The 26,252-nt window shown below is 53.5% G+C and overlaps 1 protein-coding gene across 8 annotated transcripts in view; it reads right to left on the reverse strand.

The window, feature by feature from the left end:
- The window catches only part of Rph3al (rabphilin 3A like (without C2 domains)), a 151,040-nt gene that overhangs the window by 48,641 nt on the left and 76,147 nt on the right, over positions 1–26,252 (reverse strand). For 7 of the 8 annotated variants that reach the window (XM_015996198.3, XM_042282411.2, XM_042282413.2 and 4 more), the window contains one exon: positions 2,040–2,126. The exons of the other annotated variant lie outside the window; for it this stretch is intronic. In XM_015996198.3, the coding sequence (XP_015851684.1) occupies positions 2,040–2,126 (87 nt within the window). The remainder of the gene's footprint in view (positions 1–2,039; positions 2,127–26,252) is intronic. 8 annotated transcript variants of the gene reach the window in all.

Raw genomic sequence — 26,252 nt, forward strand, 5'->3', positions numbered from 1 at the left:
GACCGCCAACATCCCTGCTCACCTGTGACCATTATTTTATCCAGAGGTGTCTCTTCAAGAGACACTATTTAGAGAAATTTCCTCTTTGCTTATCTGCTCTCCCCACCTGCCCCCGAAACAGGGTCTCACTATTTGCTCTGGTTGTCTTGGAACTCACTATGCAGATCAAGCTGGCCTCAAACTCACAGAGATCCATCAGCCTCCACTTCCCAAATGCCGGGTTTAAGGAGTGCATCACCACCTCCTGGCTACTTATCTGTATTTTAAAAGGGGTCCCTTGAAGACTAGAGAGACTTCAGCTCAAAGAGGGGGCTTTGGCTGCGAGGAAGGAGCAGCCTCTAACACGGAGCATGAGACAGTCGGTCTGTACACTTCCTAAGCTTGCTACCCCCACCCCCAGCCATTCCATGAAGGGCTATCATCATCATCATTTGGGAACAAGGGCCCTCCAGGGAGGTCTAAACTCTAGTTCACACATCAAGGCCCCGCGCCTCTGTCTTCTAGATGCACAGCAATGACAGGTGGTATTATTTTAAGAGCAACGTGTAAGCTTGTCTGTGCTCAAAACCAAGATGTACACCTCAGTAGATCAGAGGCTTGACTATTTACTCTTTTTTTTTTTTTAATTTATATATATGATCTTGTTAGGCAATCTAGGCTAGCCTCCAACTTACGATCCTCCTGCCTCCTCCTGGGTGTTTAGGATTACAGGTGTGTGCCACTGTGCCTAGCTACTTGCTATTTTGAGTGTCCAAATGCCTGCTTAGGGAGCTCAGTGCCCAGCAGTGGGTGGAGACAGCTGGGAGATCATTCTTCTGAGATATGAGAACTTAAAGTCTCCCACAGGAGGTGGGGGACCACAGCCAAGTCACTAAAAAGGAGGATAGAGAGAGGGTTTCTCACCTGGGAGACAGGGGTGCAAAGAGCAGGACCCAGTCCCAAGTCAGGGGCCTGTGAGAGGAAGCATGCTTGGAGCAGAAAGGGCAGCTGCCCTCACAGCAGGGCCGGGCCACGCTCCCATACTCGCCTCACACCCGGGATGCTTGGCTCTGCTCCCAGGACCCACAGACCCAGCAAAAAGAATTGCCAAAGAATCTAGGAGCACAGAGCATGGGCCGGGAAGGGGCCCAGGAGGAAGACGGAGTGACCTCACAGAGATATCCAAGGATGGTAGGACTGAGAATTTTCCAGAACAGAAAGCATTTTATAGACCCTCAGATAAAAAGTGCCGAGCAAAATAACTAAAAAGGCAAAACCACCTCTGGAAAGCTAAAGCTTCCCTTTGCCTTGGCCTGCTCTGGTTCCACTCTGACCTTGGACAGACAGGAACACCCAGGCTTGGGGGAAGGAGAAGCAGTTCCAGGCCCTACACATCTGCTACCACCTTGGGGGCCTCATCACCCCCTCCAGGCCAAGAATGACTTACTTCCCCAGAAAGGGGCCGAGCTGGACCTACAGAACACCGGCACCGGAAAGGGCTCTGGGTGGTAGTATCATGGCAGGCTTTGGCCACACTCAATCGCCAGCCCATCTCCCTCACCTTTAGCTCAGTATACAAAGGTTATCTGGCCTCAGGTGTTCCCCCACTGGGCGGGAGACGGGGGGGGGGGGGGGATGACACCCACCCGAGGGGGGTGTGAAACAGGGGGGGGCCGGGGACAGACATGGGAATGACACCCACCGGAGGGGGTGTGAAAGGGGAAATGACTGGACAATGGAAGCAGCTTAGTGTAGTGCCACGTGCTCAGATGTTGAACTCAGGTAACTATTACTCCAGTAACAGTCCCCCCAAAGCCACATGTACACATCCTCACAGGGAGGCTATCCATGGAAACAATAGGCCCCCAAAGACCAAGAGCAGGGCTGACTCTCACCTCTTTGAGTGAGGGCTTGGCAGGCTGGCAGGTTTTCTTTCCCACCCTCCTTCCCTGGACATCCTGGGCAGTCCTCCTCAGGACCTTCCCTCTGGAGAAGTTCCTAGCAGCACCCCAACGCAAGTGGACCCTGCCCACCCAAGCCCAGCCCACTTCAGGGCCTACCTCTCTTTGTTCACTGCAGATCTTACACAGCCACAGAGGCCGCTTCTGGCCAGGGGAGGCCTCGATCCCGCATTTGGTGCAGACTTTCTACAAGAGAGAGGGACACAGACGTGTCAGTATTTTGGCTGCTTCCTCCTGGGCTGTGGGGCCAGGGCAGTGGGCCCCCAAGGGATACTCTGGCACCTTCTAAGAGGGTAGTTTGCTTTGAGCTAAGGGCCAGGCTCCCCAAATCACAGCTCACCTAGGAACCTGTGGGTGACTTTGTAATCTAGTTGTCTCATCGATGGGGCTCCATGTTACAGATTGCGCACCCCATAATTCTGTTCTGAGGGGACCACATCAAAAATCAGCTAGCAGATCTCCACAATGCCAGCGTGTTCAGCCAGAAAGAACTGGAAACCACCCAAATGCCTAATACCTGGGGAGGATCCAGGCAAACAAGACAGAAGGAGATACTGCCTCCCTACAGCGGACCACGGCTACCTGCAGATGTGGGTGGGAAATATGGTCCTCTCCCAGAGAAAGTACACACTCGCTTAGGAGCAGGCCAGAGACTCCCACGTGCGCCTGCCAGGTTAGGAACCACGGTGAGAAATACGAACAACGGCTTAAGCACACGCTTGGTGCCACGTTTCTCATGTACGGGTTCCAGGACCTCATCGGTGAGGTGGTAAGCCCGCGGCAGAGGTGCGGAGAGGAGGGGTAAGACTTGAGACCTTGTCCAAGGTCTGTGGCATGGGAGAGGTGGCCGGGTAACGGCTCTGGAGCACCCCCTCTTGTTCCCTCCAGACATAAATAGCAGACCACAGATCCCAGTGCTTTTCCTTCTGTTGAGTTGTTTAAATCCTAACATCTAAACACACACTTTCCCCGAGAGACACAGCAACAAGTCACTGTGGGGAAGGCCAGGATAAACACTGGGAGGCAGAGGTGGACTTGTTGGGGCTGAGGCTGGTTCTCAGCCTCCCAGGGGTGTGTAATTCAGCAATGGCGGCTTTTTCCTGAGGGGGGGGGAGGGTAGAGAGGCTCCTGTCCCTACAGGGAGGGGGTTCCTCGGCGGGTAGGATAGGTCTGTTGTTTGGCCTTTCCTGCAGGCTGCCAACTGAGCAAGAGACACATCTCTCCACGGAGAGGGAAATGTCACCAACTTGGCTTCTCCAAGCATGTGTCACCAGCCTGACTGGGGGGCGGAGCCTATGCTCGGCAGGAGTGGCGGGAGCCAGCACACTCGGAAAGGAAGCTATGACACATTCGTGGGGGCATGGATTGGCCACCATCCAAGGTCACTTCTCTGGTTGTCGAAACAAAATGGAGTCTGGTCTAAGGTCCTGTCTCCCTGAGCTGGCAGGAGGGTCCCCCTTAGGTCCCAGGCGGCACAGGGGTTCCTTACTGGCTCTCAGGAAGGTGCTGAGTTTGCAGCATTTGTGGTCAAGCACATCAAGGCAGGTCTCCTCAGAGCTGCTTCCTGGGAGTGCCCTGAGCTCTCAGGGTCTTTTAAAGGGACAGACAGCTACCTAAGTGCCAGCCCTGCCTGGCTTTGGGATCTTTGCTGGCTAGAGCCTCTCCAGGGATTGGCAGCTCATCTCCTAGACCAGTGGTTCTCAACCTACGTAATGCTGTGATCCTTTAATACAGTTCCTCATGCTGTGGTGACCCCCAACCATAAAATTATTTTCATTGGTGCTTTATAACTGTAATTTTGCTACTGTTATGAATCGTAATGTAAATATCTGTGATTTCTGATGGCCATAGGCCACTGCTGTGAAAGGGTCATTCAACTCCCAGAGGGGGTGGCAACCCACAGGTTGAGAACCACTGTGCTAGACCACCATCTCTGGGACAGGCCTCAGAGAGGCCAGAGGTTCCTGCTGCTGTTTTTACAGTTCACCCTGTAATACAGAGTGCTCTGCCCTCCTAAGGCTGTTGAATGAGACCATGCTCCTGAAAAATCAGGCGTGGTTAAAATACCAATGACCACCACTTATGGAGCAATTATGTGTGCCAGGTACAGTGACCCCAGCCACAAAGTGTGGAGGAGGTGTGCGATGTGATCCCTGGGAAGATGGAGAAACAGGGGCTCCGAGATCCTGCAGACTGTTCTTCTTGTGAGCCACCACGCAGCGTCGACTTCCAGAGCTCAGCAGAGCAATCCAGCCCTTCCCCCAGGTCCACATGCCACCCACAGCAATCGAGGGCTGGCTCTGTTCCAGCAAGGACCTGGGCTATGGTCAGAGTCACAGCACAGACTGATTCTGAGACCTGGGTTCACTGGGGATGGGGGTGTAGCCAGAGCACACCCACACATGCCCCAAGACTGGTTCTTGGCCAGTCTGGTTCTGCCCTTTGTTCTGTCTCAGCCTAGCAGCCTCCACGGGCACACTGCAAGCCCACAGCAGCCTAGTGGTCACTGTCCCTAGGGAGAGGACGGTACAGCCTCAGGCCCTGTCTAGATCAGCTCACTTTGATATGACGAATGCACCATGGCTCCTGGCTCAAGCCACAGAAGCTTCTTCCATACTGCTGGGAAGGGAGATGGGTATTCCCAAGGGATAGAGGACAGTGTTCTGGTCTCTTTCTCCTTTTACGAAGTCCCCAGTCCCAGCACATGGGCCCAACCCTGTGACTGCCTCTAACTCTAGTACTCCCCAAAGACCTCACCTCCAAGTATCCTATTGGGTGAGGGCATCAGATTATAGGTTTAGGGGACACAAATATTCAGTCCCTAGTGGCCTCCACTCAGGCCTGGGTCTTTCTCTGCATTGCATGTTGGAAACCTTGGTATTACTTGGAGTCGTTCATGCTCCATCCTACACCACCCAGCACCCAGCCACCAATTTGATGTTCCTATAACCCTGCTCCTGGTTCCCGCAGAGTCAGCTGGTCATGATGCTGGGACAAAGGTTTTGATTGGGGCAAGCCGGGCTGAGCCTTTGGGTGGACTCTTGGGTGAGCGACCCAAGCCAGTCTAGGCCTCAGAGTTCTCATGTCTACAATGAGTTTACCATTCATCACTTTGAGGATTAGCCGCAATTCATATGAAAAGCAACCCGTATTTAAAAAGCACTCAATGCCCAGCACTGTTATTTTAGCGGCACCTGTTGTACCCTGTGCTGAAGGCCTGCGTGAGTCTCCTCAAGCTCCCCATCATTTGGTATAGGATCCGGCAGCCATGGATGATCATTTAAAGTGAAATTATGGACCAGGCTCAGTGATAGAATATTTGCTTAGCCAAATTTGCCCATCCATATGCCCAGTGTGTATGGGATGCCAGCGTAGGTTGGGTGGCACACATGGAAAGGCAGGGCCAGGTGGTACCGTGTACCTGATGAAGTGCTGGGGCTTTCTCAGGAGTCACCCTGTCCAAATAGAGGGCGGCTCAGCTGCACCAAGCGTGAGGGGGGCATCAGTTAAGTGGGCTATTTGTTTTTAAATTTTTAACACTTACTTATTGTGTGCGGGGATCAGAGGACAACTTGTAGGGGCAGTGAGTTCTCTCCTTCTGCCGCGTGGGTCCCAGGGACTGAACTCAAGGGCAGCGGGCTTGGAAAATGCCCTCATTGGCCGAGTCATCTCACTGGCCCCTAGGCAGGGTTTTGAGGGATGGGGTGCACATGTCTTATTAAACCATGTGATAGATGGTGCATCCATGCTGTAGGTCCAGGGAAGACAAGGGAAAAGCTCCCCCCCCCCCCAAACTGTCCTGCCCTCCACCCACAGACCTGGGACAAAGTCTGCAGACAGAAGTGGCACAGACTGAAGACAGCAGGGTGAGCTCTAGTCAGGTGTAGGAGGAGGAAAAGAGGGGCAGGTGGCCCATCCATCCTGGGGTATGCACTCCCCCACTTTCTCCAGCAGAGAGCTCAATGCTGCCTGTTCCCTAGGTTCCGACCAAGACTGGGTAGCCCGGTGGAGAGAAAGCCACTCCCATCCTACATCAGGCAGAGAGGGTGGAAGTGAGGGTTCCCTCCGTTTGTCTCCCCCACCCTTTGCCTTTTAGAGTTTTCTCTAGGGGATCAGAAAGGTAGCAGGATGGGACCCATCCACCCACGTGTGCACAGCCCTATTGCCAAGCTACAGTCACCACTGAGGGAAGCCACAAGGAGTCCCAGGCATCGCTGGGCCAAATTCACATGCTTGAAGCATGCCTGGCTGGCGGGGGAGCCGGGTATTCCTTAGAGACTAGGGCCTACCAAAAGATGACATGCTCCACTTCAAACAGAATTGCCGCTCTATTAAATCTCAGATCAAGAGGGGCATAATGAACCATTTCCATTTCCCTTTATAAGTTTAGTCTTTGTTTTCAGATTCCAATACAGAAAATTAAGCAGGCAGTATTTAAAAAGAATGGACGAAAGAAAGGCTGTGCAAGCAAGAGTAAGCCAGCCTCTCCAACAGGCAAGAGGAGCCTGGGCCGGGGGGAAGCCACTGGCTTCCTGCCCAGATGGGCTTCCCACGAGCAGAACTGCCCTCTGCAATGGAACGCTGGCTTCTGGGGGTCTGGCTGCCTCATGCAGCCTTGCAGCCTGCGATCACATCAGGGCTAACGAAATCACACCTGACTCAGATCAGAGGCGACAACGCCTCAGACTACGTGCTCTGTGTCACTCTCCTCGATCCATCCGTGTGTCCCTTTGCAGATGTGTGTTCCAGCCCCTAGAACACAGGGAAGGGGCCAGCTTGGGGATGATGGCCAAGAGGACATAGGCTTTGGGCAGGCCAGAAGCAGACGGTGCCCTTTGGAGGCAGCCTTGGCCTTTGCACTTCCTCTAACCTCTACTTTTCCTCCCTCTGCATCTGTGGAAATAGACAGCCTGTGCCGCACTGTCAAGATCGAGGAAGGCTCTTGGCACAGCGCAGGATGAAGTCCTTTGCCGGCACATCCTTCTCAATGGATGATACATTTAGCACAGCCCAACCCAGCAGGTACCCGCATCCTATCTCTCACCCCACTCAGCAATCCCTCCCTAGGAATCCCAAATGGCGTCTGAACTCCCCCTCTGTCACCTCTGCACGATCCACACTCACCACCATGCCTAGCCTACACCATGGGCCCCACAGCAGTGTCCCCCCCATACCAGCCAGGCCCCCAATTAGTTCATGACACGCAGCTGACTGATCTCTGCAACATGTCATTTCCCCTACCCCTGCCAGCCTAAGGGCCTTCAGAGTTTTCCTGCTGCATTTGAGTGAAGCCCCCCTCTCCCCCACATGTTGAGGGATGTTCAGGGTGGACCCCTCTCCCCCACTGGCCTCTGTTCTTACCCGTCTCCTGCTCTACAGTCTTGCTCTCTCCACTCCGCTCATCAGCCACACTGGCCTTCCCTCAGTGCCTCGTCCTTGCTCTGCGCCTGCCCCGGGATCTTCCTACGTGCTGTGGCCTTGACCGGGACGCCTCTGACCACGCGGTCTTCCTCACCGGCCTGTGAGGATGTCCCTTACACCACTTCTTCGAGGCGGGCTTCTCTGCTGCCTTCCCCAGTAGAAACCCCACTGCGGGCACTAGCCTCTTCCTCCCTCGGCCAAGGTCATGTGTTCGTCCTCTGCTGTGTGAGACGGGCTACTGTCACTGTCCCCACCAGACACCCCTGTCAGACAGGGCACAGGCCAGGTCTATTGTTGCCTGCTTTGCTGTCCCCAGTGCCTGGCATGACTATTTGCAGAAAACACGAAGGAGCAAATGGGAGCTCCCTTTAGTACTGCAGCCTAGAAGACGAGATGTGGTCTCCCCTGGAATATGCCCAAGTGCCGGGGTGCGGGGCACAGAAACACACATGTAGCAGCGTGAGCCAGGTCCGTGCCCCGTGGTGTTGAGGAGTGGGACCCTGGGGGGTCAGACGGGGAAAGGCACACGTAGTGTGGGGTCCCCAGAGGAGGTGGCGCCGCTGGGTGTGGGGAGGAGGGGTTTGTTCTCAAGGGATGAAGCATGAATCCAGCAGGGCAGGCCTCAGAAGAAATGACAGAGAGCATCCTTTGCTCCCCATCTTACTTCATAAGAGCACTCCCACGGCACAGCCTGTAGGCTGCCTATGTGTATAGTATCTGTCCTGAGGCTGGATCTGGTGTCCCCTCAAAATGTCCTCCTAATACTCACTTCAGTTATGCCCAGGAAGCCAGTGCCACTTGTCCCCTTCCTATACCAAATCCAAGAGCCAGAGAGCCTGGCAAAAGAGCCTTCAAGGGACAGGCATTGAGCTCAGTCGGCAGAGAGCTTGCCCATCACCCTGGAGTCTTGGATTCCACGCCCAGCGCTGCACAAGCCAGGGGCGGTGGAACATTCCAGTAATTTCAGCACTGGGGAGGCAGAGGCAGGAGGATTAAGACTTTAGGACCATCCTCAACTGCATGGTAAGATAACTCAGGCTACATGAGACCCTGTCTCAAAAAAATGAAATTAAAAATTAAAAAGGTTCTCAAAGCCGGGAAGATCAAAACCCCGGTGCCTTTGCCTAGGTCCCTGTGAGTTCTCATCGGGTGTCCTGACCCAGCAATCCATGGCACTGCACTGGGATTGTGCTCGCCCAGCTGCTCGGAGTGAGGGGCTGGGAAGGAAAGGAAACTGCCCCAAGAGCAGGCCCAGCACCTCCCAGGGCGGCTGTCTGGAAGTATTTAGAATGGGGCAAATGGCCGCACACACCTGGAAGGGCCAGGGCTTCTAAGGACGGTCAGTCAGCACGTGGAGACTCATGCTCGTGGTACTTCATCAACCCAGGAGGTGAGATCACCTCAGAGGCCACACCAGGAGGGCCGAGCAACCTAAACTGTGCTGCGGAAATGATGGTAACAACAGCCAGTGTTTGTTTGTTTATTTTTTAGAGGTCTTGCTTGGTTGCCCAGGCTGTATCCAAATCTCTCCTGTGTCAGCCTCAAGAGCAGTTGGGACTACGGGACAAACCCCTTAGAATAGTGTATTGGAAAGTACTTAGTGCTTCAGAGCATGGTTACTATTGCATATAAGGTGTTGTTTTAGCCATTCTGAGAGCCGGGCGGTGGTGGCACACACCTTTAATCCCAGCACTCGGGAGGCAGAGCCAGGTGGATCTCTGTGAGTTCGAGGCCAGCCTGGTCTACAGAGCGAGATCCAGGACAGGCATCAAAGCTACCCAGAGAAACCCTGTCTCTAAAAACCACACACACACACACACACACACACACACACACACACACACACACACACACACACACACAAATAGACATTCTGAGGACAAAGAGGCATGGTGGTGTTTATAAATAAGGAAAACCTCTTGGGATGCAATGATACAGTGGCTGGGTAGGTAGGGTAGGTAAAGGCAGGCACTGGCTACTAAATCTGACAACCTGAGTTCTGTACTCCCAGAACCCACACAGTGGAAAGAGAGAACCACTTACTGAGAGTTGTTCTCTGACCTCCACACACATGCTGTGGTACAAAGTGCACCTCCACATATATGAGCATCACCCCCCCCACACACATACACAATGTTAGAAGACAGGGTCACAGTCATTTCTCAAAAGACCCACTGTATTGGAGCTGATGAATGAGACAGTTTCCACGTCTCATTCATCTACACTACAGGTGACGTGGACAGGCCTGTCCACACGCCACAGTGAAGCAGGGCAAAGCAGTAGCCACACAATGTGGTCTCAGCACGTGGACAGGCCACATGAAGTGTGAGCCTCCGAGTGCGCCACTCACCCCACTGATGCTTGAAAGCAAAGCCACGAAAGATGACTAAGTCATCGTGTGCTCTGGGGAGAGCCATGCCAGTATTGAAAACGATGGTGATGTAAACAGAAAAGGTGACAAGAAACCCTGACAAAGCTGTGTAGGTAATGAAATGGGATGATGCACACAATAAGTTAAAAAATAGCTTGTAAACAGCCGGCATACCCTGATGTAGGCAAGCTACCGTATAAATATGTATGTGTGCGTAATGGATTCAGAAGTCTATCTACACACAGAAGACTTCTGGGAAGGTATCAGCCAAAACATAAATCAAATAGTGCTAAGTCAAAATCTATTTTATTTTACAGTGTGTGTGTGTGTGTGTGTGTGTGTGTGTGTGTGTGTGTGTATACACGAGCGTACGCATGCGTGTGTGTGTGCGCGCGTGTGCACACACGAGCCACCCAGCACAGGTATGAAGATCAGAGGACAGCTTTTGGGAACCAGTTCTTTGCTTCTACCACGTGGGTTCTATGAACCAAACTTGGGTCGTCAGGCACGGTGGCAGTTGCCTTTATCTACGCAGCCACTTTGCTGGCCCTATATAAGCAGTAAGGTTTGGGCTACAGTTACGTGGCAGAGCCTGCCTGGCATGTGTGATGCTGGGTTCAATCCCCAGCACCAAGATAAGCAGAATTCCTTCCCATTCCTCCCCCCTTGCCTCCCTCATCCCTCTCTCCCTCCCTTCTTTCTGTGCTGTGGACGGAGTCCAGGACCTCAGGCGTGCTATAGTGGTGAGCGCTCTATCACCGAGTGACATCCCTAACCCCAGAATTCCTTTTAAAAGAAGTCTATGCTAGCCCAGCAGAGGTGGCACACACCTTTAACCCCAGCACTCAGGAGACAGAGGCAGGCAGATCTCTGAGTTCCAGGCCAGCCTGGTCTACAGAGTGAGTTCCAGGACAGCCATGGCCACACAGAGAAACCCTGTCTCAGAAAAACAAACAACATGTCGAACACTTTGGGAAAAACTTGCCCTTTACTTCCCCAGGTCTGGACTTGGGCAGGCTGGGGTGAGTCTGACCGCCCACAGCAGCAGGAGCCTGGCTTACTTGGTCAAACGAAGAGCCAGGCCAGGAGGTAACACTGGGTCACCAACCCCACTGATTGCAGGCTCAGCCTTGCTTGATCCTCAGGTCTTTCCCAGGCGCCTGCAGCAGCACCACCAGCCTTGTTAGGCAGAGGAGCGGAGGACAGTCTTGTTGCCATAGATTCAGTGTTAGGACCCCAGGCTCCACTGCTAAGCAACCTGACACATACAGTTCAGATATTGATGTACGTGGTATAAATATTTAAACACTTTGTGTGGTGCTTATACTGTGCCGGGCACCGAGGGCACCGCTTTGTGTAGACTCATTTAATTTTCAGAGTATCTCTGTGAAGTAGGGATTCGGGGTCCTGTCTTACGACCCAGGGATAATCTGAATAATTTAGCCATGGGGAGCGAGAATGCGAGCCTGGTTCTGTCTGAAATAGATGTTGGTTTTGGCTGCAGCTGCCAGGCCCATTTGGTCAGGGCACTTTTCCTACTACATGGACCCAACTCCACCTTCTCCACCTAGTGTTAAGGCGGGGCCGACTCCCCGGAACCCCACATCTCATCCAGAGGTACAAACAAGGTTGAGCCTCATATGGGAGAGGGCCCAGCCTAGTTCTTCCCACTCACCAGGACATAGCTAAAGGAACCTAGATTCCAGACCTTCTCCTGACCACCTTCAAATACTGTCACAAACAGGGCCCCAAGGGACACAGCCATCACAGCCTGGACTAAGCCAGAAGCCAGGAGGCAGCTGAAGCGGACCTGCAGAAGGGTTTCCCACCCTGGTGGCCTGCTGGGGAACTTGCAGTTCCATCCCCTCTCAGCCAGGAGAATCAGCCAGGCAGGCTCCCCTCCATCTGAGCCACCCATAAGGTAGGGACCACGTGCAACCCCCAGATCTGTGCCAGCTCCCCCTGCCCCCACCCTACCTCTCCTGACAACAGACACCATCCTGCTGATTTTAGGACTTGGCTTCCAAAACCCGCCTCCCTCCACCTGCCACTCACAGTCACCACAGTGTCCCCAGCAGAGGGGAGGGTTACAAAAGGCAACAGTGCCAGCTCTTGATTATTATTCCCACAGCCCATAAGAAGAAATCATGGCTAGATTCGGCTTTGGGTTGTTTCGGTACCTGTGTGGCTCTGTGGTGAGCATCTGATCAAGACATTGAGATTCTGTGATAACCTGAGGCCCTGACAGATCTGGCCAGGGTGGGTACCAAGGACAGTACTCAGCATGTCCTCTTTTTAACCCTTTCTGGTCCCAGTGAACTTCCTCATCCCACTCCAGGCTCAAAGATTGAATTTGGGGTTTCTATCTTCTTTCTTGTGGGCCACAGAATCAGGGGGTATGCAGAGTGGGCATAGGAAGAGAGTGAGAAAGGGAGCAGGAGTGTGCAGTGTGGGGGCAGGGAACAGGGGTGTGCAGTGTGGGGGACAGGGAACAGGGGTGTGCAGTGTGGGGGCAGGGAACAGGGGTGTGCAGTGTGGGGGACAGGAACACAGTGAGGGAGGGAACAGAGGTGTGCAGTGTGGGGCAGGCTTGATATCATTATCAAACAATGATATTTTGAAATTTCAAATAGCATGGAGAAAGAACATGGAAGGTTCCTATATTTACTGACAGGGACCCCACTTGGGGATTGAATTGTTCAACAGTACTGTTCCACAGCCTTCCAGAAGGGATAAGGGCTTAGTAGTTCCTGGTGACGAGCCGGTGGGGGGACTCGGGTGCTTCAGACATCAAAGAGGATACACCTGAGTCTCATGGTGCGTAGAGGGGGAGGCAACGGACGACACTGACTCCTCAGGGGTGAGCAAGGACTGGAAACCGACATAGATGCCCAGGACCATGCCGCCCTGGATTCCTGAAAACAAGCTTCCCAGACTCCTTTGGGCCTGACTCACTGCACACCCCTGTTCCCTGCCCCCACACTGCATACCAACCAGTCTGGCTAAAGTAAAGCCTTCCTGGAGGCCTCAGCTCCTTCCAGCTCCAAAGGCCACTTCTTGCTTCTCTACCCAACTTGCCAGCCTGGGCACTTAGAACTGTTCAGACCCGAATCACACATCCCCTGTCTGTATCACCAGAGGACTAAGACTCAGGCCTGTCACCTTTGGGGACCAGCAGGAGCAAGCCACTCTTCAAAGGAGCCTCAGCTTTGCCAATCAAATCACTTTCGGGCCTGGAGGCAGTGAGGGTGGGGAAGGCCTGGGTGATGGAGGAAACCGATTCACATCAGTCTTGCTCCCCGCTGTGTGGTTACATAGAGTTACAACTCCTAACAATGATAATAGCCACCATTTATTGAGCACGTATCCCATGCCTGGCGCCACGTTCAGCACCCAGCATACATTATCATTATCAAATTTAATCTTAGTGACTTTTCACGACAACTCAGCCAGGGAGGCTTTAATGATCTGACTATCACGGATGAGGAGCTGAAGACGCCTCCCCCCGCACTCCCCCCCCCCCAGATGCTGGGCTGCTCAGCCAAGTTCACACATGGAGGAGAGGGCAGAACTAGGCTGGGACCCTGAGACCCTGGTGGGTTGGGGGTGCAGCTCAGTGGTAGAGTAACAGGTGCAAAGCCCTGATTTGATGCAGCGCTGGGAACAGCATGTGTGGAGGGGGGGTGTAGGTGGGGGGGGTACTTGTATAAACTGTGCTTTATGCCAGACCCAACTCAACACTGTAGCACTGATGTCTAGGTGCTGGGATATTTGTCAGGGTCACACGGGTTAGGAAGGGCAGGGTAAAGCCCCCTCCCGATCAATCTTGCCGCTCACCTGAGCTCTACTGCCTGCTTATTAAGAAGGATGCTTCTAGGCTCAGAGATGGATGTCACTGCTTCTTAGGGGGTCAGGGAACACAGTGCATAGAGCTATCCCTTGAAGATAAACTTCCCAGATAGACACTGGCCGCAACAGGGATGTGATCCCTACCCAAGGCTAATCCTGGGGCTGGAGAGATGGCTCAGAGGTTAAGAGCACTGGTTGTTCTTCCAGAGGTCCTGAGTTCAATTCCCAGCACCCACATGGTGGCTCACAACCACCTGTAATGAGATCGGGCACCATCTTCTGCATACATAATAAATAAATAAATCTTAAACAACAACAACAACACCGTTTCGGCTTTAAAATGGGCCCCCAGAAGCACAAAAGAATGAAAACAAGGCTAATCCTGCCTCAGGTCCTGGTTCCCCTGGCCTCCTGTAGGCAATCTCTTGCCAAGAGGTACCACCCACCTCGCCGTAGGTGCACTGGGATGACCAGGGTGGACTATTGTATCTGGTTTTTAACACGGGTTCTGGGGGGCTAAACTCAGACTTTCAGGCTTGCATGGCAAAGGCGTTTCTCCACTGAGTCACCACAGCGGCCCAAGACCAGCTTTTGAAGCTCGGCATGGTGGCACACCCACACATAATCCCAGCCCTGGGGAGGCTGGAGCAAGGGTACAGTCTGGGCTATGTAACAAGAAAAAAGGAAATGAAAGAAAAATATCTTTTCATATGCTAAAGATGTGGCTGGTGACTTCTAAAACAGCCCAGGAATGGACTAGTCATCAAAAAGTCCAGGGCATGGTTAAAGGGTTGGGACTGTGTCCCCACCCACCCCTCAACCTCAGAGGAGAGGAAAGGGCTGAAAATTGAGACAGGTGTCATGGCCACCAATGTGATCAGTTATCTCAGCCTCCACAGAAAGCAGAAGGATGGGGTTCTAGGCTTCGGGACAGTGGAACACATGCAGGTCACTACTAAGAAGTCCTGTACTCCTCCCCTACACCTTTTCATCTGAGTGCTTCGCGATGTCCTTCCTAACAACCCAGGAAGTCCATCTCCCTGAACTCTGAGCTGGTGGCCTGGCACTCCACAAGAGGGACTTCGGGCCAGCATCTATCCAAAGTGGGGTAGAGCCTTGGGGAACTGAGCCCCGATCTGTGGGACCTGACTGAACTGAAGGCCTCCCAACTAGAAAATCTGCTGCCCAGCTGATCCTCACACATTTTGGGAATCATTTTTGTTTTTTTCCCCCCTCATGCTGGGGCCTGATCCCCAAAACAGAGACATCCAGTCTTGGTTTTTGGAAGGCTCATGGTCTTCATGGGAGGGTGGAGGAGGAGTCTCTGTTGGTTCTCACTACGTCATATCTAGAACTTGGATAACAATGTCAGCTGAGATCAGGGACAATGACACTGAGGCTCTGGATTAAGCAGGAGGGACAGTAAGGTCCACAGGCTCCTGGGCTGGGGCGGGGGTGAGGGAAGGACAGACAGACGCCCTGTTTGGTCCTGCTCGCTCTCTCCAGCCTTGCCCATCTCTCAGCTCACTAGCCCATCACACCAGCCTCATGTTTTACTCTCTATCCCTGCCACTACGGCTACTCTCCTGTCTCCAAAGTTTTTGCCTGGGCTGAGCCTCACTCATGTCTGGCAAACATCTTCATATCCATAAGACACATCCACGAGTCTCCTCCTCAGTGGCTCCTTCCTTGGGCTCCCCCAAGAGGGACTAGTGTCTTCCCTGGTCCCCTTTCAGGTATGAGGCCGTCATTAGAGCATTACCGACCATGTCCCACACTGGTGTCTCTTCTGTGATCAGCTCCCCCTGGGACCATGGCTTCCGTGAGTTCCGGGGAACAAACCAAGGCCTTGCACATGCTAGCCAAGTGCTCTCTCTATTCCTGGGCCATGTTCCCAGCCCACATTTTTCATATTTAACCTCCGGTGTTGAGCAGGAGCCTGGAACAGGGTTGTCTGGCAGGGGAGGGAAGATTGAGTGCTAAACCCAAGATTCTACAGGGTGGGATTTGTTCTATGCCTGGGCCTACGGTGGACTGTGGAGCATTTAAGGAGGTGAGATTTCAGAGACTCAGTTGCTCTCCCAGCTAATATGCCCTCTGTATTCTTAGTAGAAGTTCTTTCCCCAGAACATTCCCAGGGTATGTTGATGCATAGTGGTGAATGTAGCTGTCTTCCAGAACATTCCCAGATACTTGTAGAATGGGTTTCGAAGGTAGGAAGGCAAGCAAGGCTAATTCAGAGACCTGGCCCACAGGATGGGGGGCTGGTGGAGGAAGGAGATAGGGGGTGGGCTTTGGTATTTCGGTCTTTGTCTCTAGAATTCCTTAGAAGAGCCATCCCTCACAACTACACAGGGAAGGTCTGGGAGAAAGATCAGAGCTGCAGACACCGGGGCAAGGGTGGACCCTCAGTACTGCCACGCATCAGAACTCTGAGAGGTGGGGAGGCCTTGGGCTCAGCATCCTTCCACTATTAGAGAGTGCATTGCATTGTTGATTCAATATCCCCAGAAGAGACTGTGGTGAGGGCCAGGCATTGCCTGCCTATTTCCAGAGCCCAGCCTGGGCCTTAGGGACTCAATAAACAGCTTATGCGAGGGAAGAAAACAGTAAGAGGCAGACCCTAGGGTAACAGCACCCTGGGGATCAGGATGAGGTGGCAGAAAGCTTGGTGGCAGGGCCAGATGCAGGTGGGATGGGAGAAGGCACAGCTCAGCCTTGCTTCCAGAGGCTCACCGGACACCAGCAGCCAGCCGGTCAGGAGGGGGACTTGAGGCGGTGTGTGTGTGTGGGGGGTCCCCAGACTTGAGGAAACAGGGATGCAAATGACAGGATGGACAATGCAAAAAGGGGAAGGGGCCACTGCTGCTGGACACAGGCAGCGCTAGGCCTGCTGGACCTGAGAGGCCAGGCCGCAAGAGCGGAGTAAGGAGTCAGAAGATCTGGTGTGGTTGTGGGTCAAAGCACCTCTAGAAACAAAGTCAACACAGACCCCTGGCCGAAGTTAGTAGGTTGTCCCCAGTGCCTAGTCCCCAGGCCCCAGCATGGCATCTCTACTTTGTCAGCTCTGCCTGTCCTAGAGGAACAGGGGGCCCCTCTGGTCTCCAGGGATTACATTAACCTTCCCCCTCCAGCTCTTTCCAGCTCTGTGGACACGACCAGCGGGTACCTTTTTGGAACTGTTTTGTTTTCATTCGAAGAATCCAGCAGACTAGACAAACATCCTAGAGCTTCTAACAATCTCTGGGCAGAGGCACTAATGGCTAATTACCGACCCTGGTGACGGCAGGCCTAGAGCTCCACGGAAAACAATGACAATCAGGGTCAGGTGCAGACAGGCCCCCTGGGTGGAGCGAGTGCCAATTATGCCGGGAAAGTCAACATGCTGCAGCCAGGGAAGGAACTGGAGGCCCTGACACCATGTGGAGGCATTTGGACTTCATCCTGTAAGCAGCAGGGAGCCACTGAAGACTTCAGGGCGACAGGGACAGTGATGTGGGCAGAGCAAGATGTGAGGGGGCAGGAGCAGGGAGGGAGCTGGGGAGCAGGAAGAACTGGTGATGAGAGACTGGAAGGGGACCCCGCAGCAAGCGGCCCCTTCCCTGGACCCAGCTGCTTGGGTCTCAGATGCTAGAGGACCAACTATATTCCTCTCCACAATGGAATGTGGTCTCTCAGAAGGGCAAGTCCAGCTTATCACCCACTCAGCCTCAGATTCTCCTTCTGTATCCATGGGAAGAAACATCCTTCTCATCAGAGGTGGATAAAAGGGGGGAGTTTCGAAGGAGAGGGGCTACAGAACCCCCCAAAGCATCTTATAAAGCCCTAATTCTTTTTAGGTGATGGGGTTAGGGATGGAACCCAGGGCCTCCTTCATGCTAGAAGAGCAGTCTACCACTGAGTTATGTCCTCAGGCTTTGGTTTTTTAATTATTTGAGGCTGGGGTCTCCAGCTCTACCACCCTGAACGCACCCGATCTTGTCTGATTTTTGAGGTGGAAGGGGGTGGTACAGGGAGCCTAGAGGAGAACCAGCTCTCTCCCCAGCCTCAGCTCCGGTCAGCAGAGCTGCCCTGGAGCCCCCTGGGGTTCAGAAGAACTGGCTAAACACCCTGAGCTGTGGCCAGTGAGCAGCTGACAGCCATCGGGGAAAAGTCTCCAGAAATAAAGGGGCGATGGGAGAGTGAGGGAGAATTGTAGGCCTGCCGGAGGACCGTGGCAGCTGGCAGGGCCGCCAGGGAGGTGCAGTGCGTGGCGCTGAGCCACACCGTGGACTGGAAATGTCATTATCTGCTATTTACCACAGCAGAGGACAAGCGAATGCGCAGAATTACCTCTGCTAAGAGCCACTAAATAGATTGGCCAATGGCTCTTCCTGCTGCGGAAGCCTCACACGACTCTATCCACCAGACCTGCAGGAAGGAGCCCAGACTGCCGCAGCTGGGTGGTGGACACGGGGGTGGGGGTGGGGGTCACTGTGACCCAGCCTGGGCAAGCCCACAGAGCCCAGGCAGGTCTGCTTCCCATCCTTGGGCTATAGGAACTCTTATCCACTCGGTGAGGACCTAAGCCTCAGGACGACTCAAACCGGACCCCTGCAAAGTCTGTGTGTCTGTCCAGACATTTCCAGATCATGACAAACCAGGGCAAGCCCGCTTTGAAAGAGGCACTCACTGCCTTAGGAAGCCAGTGTTGGGTGCCACTCCCTACTCTATAATCCGCCATGGGCGCTGTGGTTGCTTCCGGCATTGGGGAGCCCCATCTACAAGGTGGCACCATATCTCCTTCTAGAGGTCTCCTGCACGCCTTCTGCTCTGTCCCCTTACCACAGGTATGGAGGTAACGTCTGAACTGAGCTGAACCACCATGAATGAGCCGTATCTCCAAGCCTCCATTTCTTCATCTGGAAAATGGTCTAAACACTGCCTTTTGCCTGTCACGTGATGGTGGTGGGTTGTGGGGACTCAGGACTTCACAGCAATGTCAAGGGACAGAGGGACTCTCAGAGTACAGACCAAACTATGTGGGCTTCCTCCTGACCCAAGGACACGAGTCACAACCCGAGCCCAAGGGCTAGGGAATGAACTAGAGCGGCTTTGATGCTCCAGAACACTCGGGCAGGTACAGAGAGGTATGGGAAGTGTGCTTCAGCTCCCAGCTGCACCTGTCACACAGATTCCCTGCCGGTGGATGGTAACGGGGTGGGCCTGAGCCTCACAGGATGAATCTGCCCAAACAGCCTACGATACTGTCCGGTCCAACCCTTTCCTGTCACGGTAGTCCTAAAGTGGGGTAGAGGGATGACGATGATGATGATGATGATGATGATGATGATGATGATGTGTGTGTGTGTGTGTGTGTGTGTGTTTTGTGTGTCGGGGGGGGGATTTTTCATCCAAGGTCACATAGAAGGGACAGTGCTGTGACTCGATGTGGCCTGGTAGCTGTGGGTGCAGGAGGGCAGATGCTGATGGACTTAGGCAATGGAGTCCCGTCCCCCCCCCCCTGAAGGACCAAGGAGCCTTCTAGAAATAAACTGTGACACCTGGATTTCAGACATGAGTGGGTACATGTGTCGGCAGTGGGCAGGCAGGAGGCAAGCTGCAGAGGCCTGTGGGTCCCAGGAGAGAGGTAGATGGGAAATGCCTGCCATCTAAGGAGGCAGGCATCTATTCACCACACTCCAGCCCTGGCCCCAGCAGGCTGTGAACAGCCTAGGAAGGAGTAGCTATAGAGAAGTATGTAAAATTCCTTTATATTATCACATAGTTCCTAAACACAGAATTGGAGCACACGTGGGGGTGGGGTGGGGGGAGGGTGTTGATCCTTATGTGGTATGAAGAGAAAATATAAACAAAGGAAATTATAGAATAAGGAATATATTTAGTCCCATCAAGAAAATAGACAGGGGTAGAGTAGGCAGAGGCCTGTAGTTCCATTGTTTGGGAGGTGAAGGTGGGAAGATTAGAAATCAAGGCCATCCTCAGCTACACAGTAAGTTTCAGGCCAGCCAGGGTTACTTTGCAAGACCCCATCTCAAGAACCACGTCCCCACCCCCAGTCACAGTATACATATAGTATATACATCTGCAAACGCTTGGGCGTGAGAGGAGGATTTGGAAGGAAAAACACCCAGGGTCAGGGCTGGGTTAGTATTTTACCTACGTCTATATAAATGCTTTATAATTCTCCAGCAGTTGCTGTGCATGAGACACCACCTATAAGAGCATATCACATGCCTAGCTCATTTCAAACCCCATAACCACTCCAAGGCAAGAACTTTGATTATCCCCAATTTCCAGGCGAGAACATCGAGACAGGAGAATATAAGCAACTGAATCCAGTGCCCTAAGCCCCTAGGCAGCAGTATTATCTTTTAAGACTCCAGGAAGAGATGGCCAGGAGTGTAGCTCAGTGACTTGTCCAGCATGCTTGAGGTCCTGCGTCCCATGCCCTGCATAAGAAGTTAATCCAGGAAAAATACAAGTCTCAAGCACTACCTTGCTGAGTTTTTAAGCTGCTGGGGCTCAACTACCCGACCTGGTACCGCTTGCCCAGTCCCCACCAATGACATAACCAGGAGAAGATGTCTCCTCCCTTTCCACATCGTTTTTGTCGGTTTTCTGCAGTACTGGTGATGAAGCCAGGGCCTCATGCTGGGTAAGTCCTCCCACTAAAGCCACATCTCCAAGTCCCCTTCTTACCCTCTGGAGCCATCAGGTGCCCTGGGCTAGAAAAGGGAGGGCCAGGAAGCAAGCTGTGTCACCTCTCAGCTCTGCTACTGTGGCCAAGGACAATACGCAAATATAGGCATGACAACGCAATGGATGCTGAATTCAAAATTCCTACCGTTTTCACCCGCCACAAGCTCCTCATTGTATTTGTTTTCAATTCTTGAAAAATCCACTCTAGCTCACGGGTTGTCCAAAGCAAGAAGGACCCCTGATCCAGTGCTACCAGCTGTTGGTCCCTGGCATGGGGAGGACCAGGTCCACCAGGCTGTTCACAGCAGGCTCCAGAGCAGCTGGCGTAAGACCAGGGAGGTGGGAGGTGCCACAGGTTTTGGAAACAGAGTTGAAGCCGGAGTATAGGCCCCAGTGTGGTTGGGGCTTAGGCTGAGAGCTCAGGCTAGGGCCAGAGCCCGCTCTTAGGTCTTGGTGGCCAAGCCTGGGGCAGCCTAGGCTCTGCTGTCGAAGACGGTTCCCAGGTGCTGAAGAGCTAGGCAGAGGAGCCAGGAAGAGAAGAAGGCTCAGCTCCTGTTCTTTGTTCATGCTCCTCTAGTCTTCATGCCCCACTGGACAGCTTTGTGGGGCCACAGGGTGGTCCCCTCTCAATTTTGCTTCATTCCCAACCTGGGTGACATGGCCATGCACAACAGGTGCCCCGAGACTGGCCCTGGCTGGCTTACTGGCTAGAGAAGCTGGCATCGCAACAGCTTCCTTGAGATATTGGGTCATGAAAACATCAGCTGACAGACCCCACCTTCACCTGCTCCTCCTGCCTTGGCCTTGTCATGCCAGCCACCTGTGCTCAGACCCAGCCTGTTGGGTGAGGCCATTACGACCCTACCTGGAGGAGGACTTCAGCCTCCACTTAGTATCCCTTTCCTCACCTGAAAAGTATGGCTAGCCAGCTCCCAAGGCAGCTCCGGTGATAAAGGGTAAGGAGGCCTGGCATGGAGGCAGCTGTCACAGGGTCTTATGTAGCCCAGACTGGCCTTGAACTTGCCGTATAGTTGAAGATGACCTTGGGGAGAGCACCACCATGCCAACTTTCATGTCATGCTGGGCATACCAGTCAAGAACTCTGCCAGTTGAGCAGCACCCCCAAGCCACAGTAACTTGAACTTGTTTCATCGTTTTTCTTCCTTGTTCTGAGTGTCTATCCTGGTGGTCCTGCCAATGCACCACATCCCCCCAAATCTCCCGGAGAGGTGTGTATGTGGACCTCAGAACTGCTCAGCCCCCTTGGATGCCTCTACTGATGCAGGAACAAGTACAGATGCCTCAGCCCGGCCCTTCCCTGTGTTTTCGGATCGCCACCCCCTCCAGGTCCCCTTCCTCTCTCCTCCAACCGCAGTCTCCCATTTGCCCAAACCATCAACTACACAGAGTGCCCAGCGGCCCTGTGCCTCTCCAGAGCCATGCCCGCCCTAGCCACGCCCTGTGGGGCACCTTGTTATCCCTCCCAGCATTGCTCCCCGTGAGTGGAGGCTGCTCAGCTTCTCCCCGTTATCTATTCTGGGGCTCCTTTTGTCTTCCTCCCCTACAGCTCTCCCTTTCCTATATGAGATCTGGGGGGTGTGGGGTGGGGGCGGCCAGGCCTGGCATCCCCATCTCTCCCCTGGAAGTCAGATAGGTACAACGTCTAGAGTTGCAGAACTGATGCACAGGCCAGGGATGGAGAGTCAGTCCACTGAGTTATGGGCATTAACTGGCCAAGTGGGCCATAGCCCACCTTCTTCTATCCAGATGACCCCGAGTAGAAGGTCAGCGGTGTGCTGGTGGCATGAGGGGTGAACAGAATGGGCTCTGAACTGCACTGAGTGGCAGTTCCTATATTTAGGGGAAGAAAAGCCTGGCTGCAGGCACCAGGCAAGATGAGTGCCCGTTAATGGAGATGTTCTGCTTGCCAACCCCAGGCGAGGTGGATGTTCCAAGATGCAGCTTGGTGTCTGGTCCAATCCTCTGATCCTAACGACAGGAGCCAAGTCAATTCCTGCCAAACAGCCTTGGCGACAGGCAAGCAGCCAGAGCGGCCCCTCAGGGCAGAGGAATTAAGTGACTTTTTCCGGGAATTTAGGAAACATCAGTGGCCGAATGAAAGAATCCATCTTTGTAATAAGGCACAAACACACGTCTTCCACATTGAATTAGGCCGAGGAAGAGAAAGACACAGCGAGGCCAATCTGAGGCAACTGGGATGAATATGCTGTCACTCAAGGTGGCTGGCGGCTGCTTCTATGCTTTCTCCCCCTCCACACCAGGGGCCGAGGGGCTTAACATCGGGCTTGGAAAGGGACACCCCCAATTCCCTGTAAAAAACATGGCCACCTTCTAACTCTTATACATTGGTGGCAGGATGTAAAATCATTCAGGAAATCATTGCCAGAGCAGTATGGCAACTTCTCACAAAGCCATTGCTGAACTATGGTGGGATGCAGCAATGTCACTGTTAAGTATATACTCCCAGGGACTTGGAAGTGGGCTCTCAGATCTGCACAAGCGCATACACAGTCACATCGACTGCAAAACATGGGAGCATCCCAAGTGTCCATCACAGATGACTAGGTCAGCAAAGTATGACCAAATAGACACCTCAGAAGGTTAGTCCCTTCATAAGGGACAGGAACTCCAACAGGCACATGCTGTGGTGTGGATGACACTTGAAGAAATCATGCCTAACAAATCTGGTGAAATGCAGAGTCTGGCTCAGGGGGTGCAAGGGGGCCTGAGAATTTGCGTTTCTGGCAAGCACCGAGGGATGTCTGTGCCTCTGGTCCTCAGTCCGCACTTTGAGTAGCCAGCACCTGAATTCTGACTCCTCTGGTGTCTTCACCTTCAGGAGGTGCTCTCTGAGGACTAACTGGGGAGGACTCCCAAATCTTCACAGAGGCACACCAGTCCCTGCTCAGAGTCAGCGAACTTTATAGGAAGTGCTACGCCAGCAGATCCGAAACCTGCCTAGGGGTCTAAGAGAGGAGGCGGTGACGGAGAGGGTAGGGAGGGACTCGGCTCCCTCAGATTGCCCAGGCTAGCCCAGGCTGGTGGCAGGCAGGAGGGTGACAAGGAAGTGTCATCTGCTCTTCCCTTGCTCAGCAGCCATAAGTCCCTCACCCTGAACAGAATGGAGTCTCGGGCTCAGGGGATATGGCACAACCTCTACCCAGCCTGGGATGGTCATGGCCAGTCTCGGCAGCGAGACACAGATCCTCCTTAGATCAAAATGGTCCGGAGTCTGTGACAGGAGGGATCAGGGGTGACCCACACCCTGCCTTACAGTGTTTCCCCCATGGTGGGCTGAGGCCATGATGCCCCCATGGGAACTTTTGCTAAGGGACTGAAGAAAAATGCAGGCTAACCTCAGACCGCTACCAGGACCCAGCACACATGATCTAGGTTATGTCAGGCTGCCTCTCCTGGGCCCTTGCTGTGAGATCCATTTGGCTGAGACCAGGGAAAACTCCAACTGCTTCCTCAGACTGGTGACAGAACTGTCCTGGGCTCAGATGGTCATCCTGCAGCCAGGCACAGCCTCCCATGGCCAGAAAGCTAGCCTCTCAATTAGGCGGAAGGCTGGTTGACTCAGATCGTAGGCAATTAGGAGTACCAGGCCTCTTTAATTAACCAGCCAGCCCCTCTCCCTTCCCACTACAGCCGGGGGAAATGAGGCCAGGCAGCCAGCGTGTGAGTGTGCGCACGTGTGTGCAGGCCCAATTAGAGGACCACAGCTCCAGGGCTGCTGGGCCTCTCACCTGGATGTTCATTAGCTTGTGGCTGCTGAACACTGTCAGAGATCTTGCTGGAGGGGCATCGGTGTCCCCAGGAGCACCTGAGGACCTGTCTTCCCCCAAGAGGTCTGGCTTGGACACCTCCAATGCCAGGGATCTCCCCAGCATCTTTTCTCCTCAGCCAGCCTCCCGCCCCCCCCCCCCCCCCCCCCCGCCCCCGGCCACCTTTTGGTTTTCGGAGACTGGCTCCTCCAGACAGCTCTCCTGGCTGCTAAATCCTGGGAACCCTAGGTCCCCAACGGCTGTGGGACGTCACTGATATGGGTGTCACTCTAGAGTACTGCCCATTAACCTTGGCAGTCAGGACCTGAGAGAAGAATGCCCCCTCTTCTCTCACCCCTGAGTACCACAGAGACTGCTCCTCGGTGCTGTATGACTCACTGGCACCAGCACACTGAAAGGGGTCCCTGCCAGCTCGACACTGATATTGAGAACTGCAAAGGCATCCAAGGCCTCTATTCCGTTACCTAAACTTTGGAAAAGAAGAGACTAATGATGGCAGCTCCACCACAGAGCTCGGGAAAACACCAGTTCTTCTAGGCACGGTGGCACCGTCCGGAATCCCAGCACTCCAAAGGCAGAGCCAGAAGGACTGAGTTTGAGGCCACCATGGGCTACATATTGAGACTCCATCTTAAAAAAAAAAAAAAAAAAAAAAAAAAGAAAGAAAGAAACGAGACTAAACCATAGCATGGAGTCTAATAAGGAAAACACAGGGTACCATAGACTGAATTGGGTTCCTCAAAATTCCCCTGTTGACCCCCAACTCCCATTGCAACTCTGCTGGAAGAAAGGTTACCCTGAGAGTAAAGAATTAAGGTGAAGTGAGAGCTGAAGTGTGAGGCTGTATCTGATCTGATTAATGTTTGTGGAGGAAGAGACGTCAGGGCTCCTGCCTGGTGCCGTATGAGGACATGGGAGAAGCCATCCATCTGGCAGGCCAGGAAGACTGAATTGCCTTTGGACTTCCCAGTCCTCCGAGCCATGGGGAAATAAAGGTCTGTTGCTAAGGCACAGAGTCCTGCCTGACGGATCTAAGGTGTCGCTGTGTCTCTCCTGTGACCCACGAAGGTCAGGTCCGGGCTCTGTGGCAAGTATGCCGTCTGAGCAGGGAGGACCTGGGGTGGCTGAGTCACGGTGGCAGGGTCCCCCCATCTTTGCTAGGTACTAGGGATGGACCAGACTGTGAAGGGCTTCCCTGCACCAGCTAATCCACACCTCACATCTACTGATGGCTGCATTGTGACCTTGTCTTACAGATAAAGAAATGAAGTCCCAGAGCGGTGAAGTGAGTGGTACCAGAGCACTCCAGGTCAGCCAAGCTGGAAACACAACCCAGGCTGGTGCTACAGCTCTGGGCACCTCTCTTCCCGCCGCCGCCGTGAGGAAAAGAGAAGAAAAGAGAAGCACTCCTTCCCCGCGGCCACACCCAGTCAGTCAGGGGTCCTAGGCACTGTCCAGGGCTCGTGTGGGGACAGCATACTGGCAATTCTGGACATAGCGTAGCCCAAGTGGCCTCTCATTCTCGCTTTCTGCCTTCTAGGGCTCTTCTCTCCATCAGGAAACCCTCATTCAGAACTAATGCTTCCTCATCTATTTAGAACACACCAAAGACACTGATGCTCTGTTAACGAAGGGTCTCCATGCCCATGATGCCTTCTCCCTAAGCCCATCATTCCTCAAGGGCAGTCATCACCACCAAGCTTGCCCTCTGTGCTCTGTGCCTCCCTGCAGTCTTTTTGGCCTTTAGCAGCTAGAGCTGTCCCTTATAAACACACAGCAGGGGCTGGAGAGCTGGCTCAGTGGTTAAGAGCACTGGCTGCTCTTCCACAGGACCAGTGTTCAAGTCCCGGCAACTCTATGGTGGCTCACAACTGTCATTCCAGCTGCAGAGGGTCTTCTGCCCTCTTCTGGCCTGCACAGCGCTTGCACTCAGAGCACACAGACCCACACATTAGGACAAAACACCCGACACTTAAAACACACAGTACCCCATCCCTACTCAGTACCCCATGCCATGCTCGATACTCAGCTTCATCCTCTTAAATATGTAAGAGAATTCCAGCTCCTGACCTTGAGTTATGAGGCTCTCTGGGACCTGGCCCAAGCTCATCCCTCGCCCCTCTGAGTTCCAGATACTTTCCACCCCACCACCTCCCCGCC

This window comes from Peromyscus maniculatus, chromosome 8, assembly GCF_049852395.1.
Source record: "Peromyscus maniculatus bairdii isolate BWxNUB_F1_BW_parent chromosome 8, HU_Pman_BW_mat_3.1, whole genome shotgun sequence".
In the NCBI taxonomy this organism is placed as follows: Eukaryota; Metazoa; Chordata; class Mammalia; order Rodentia; family Cricetidae; genus Peromyscus; species Peromyscus maniculatus.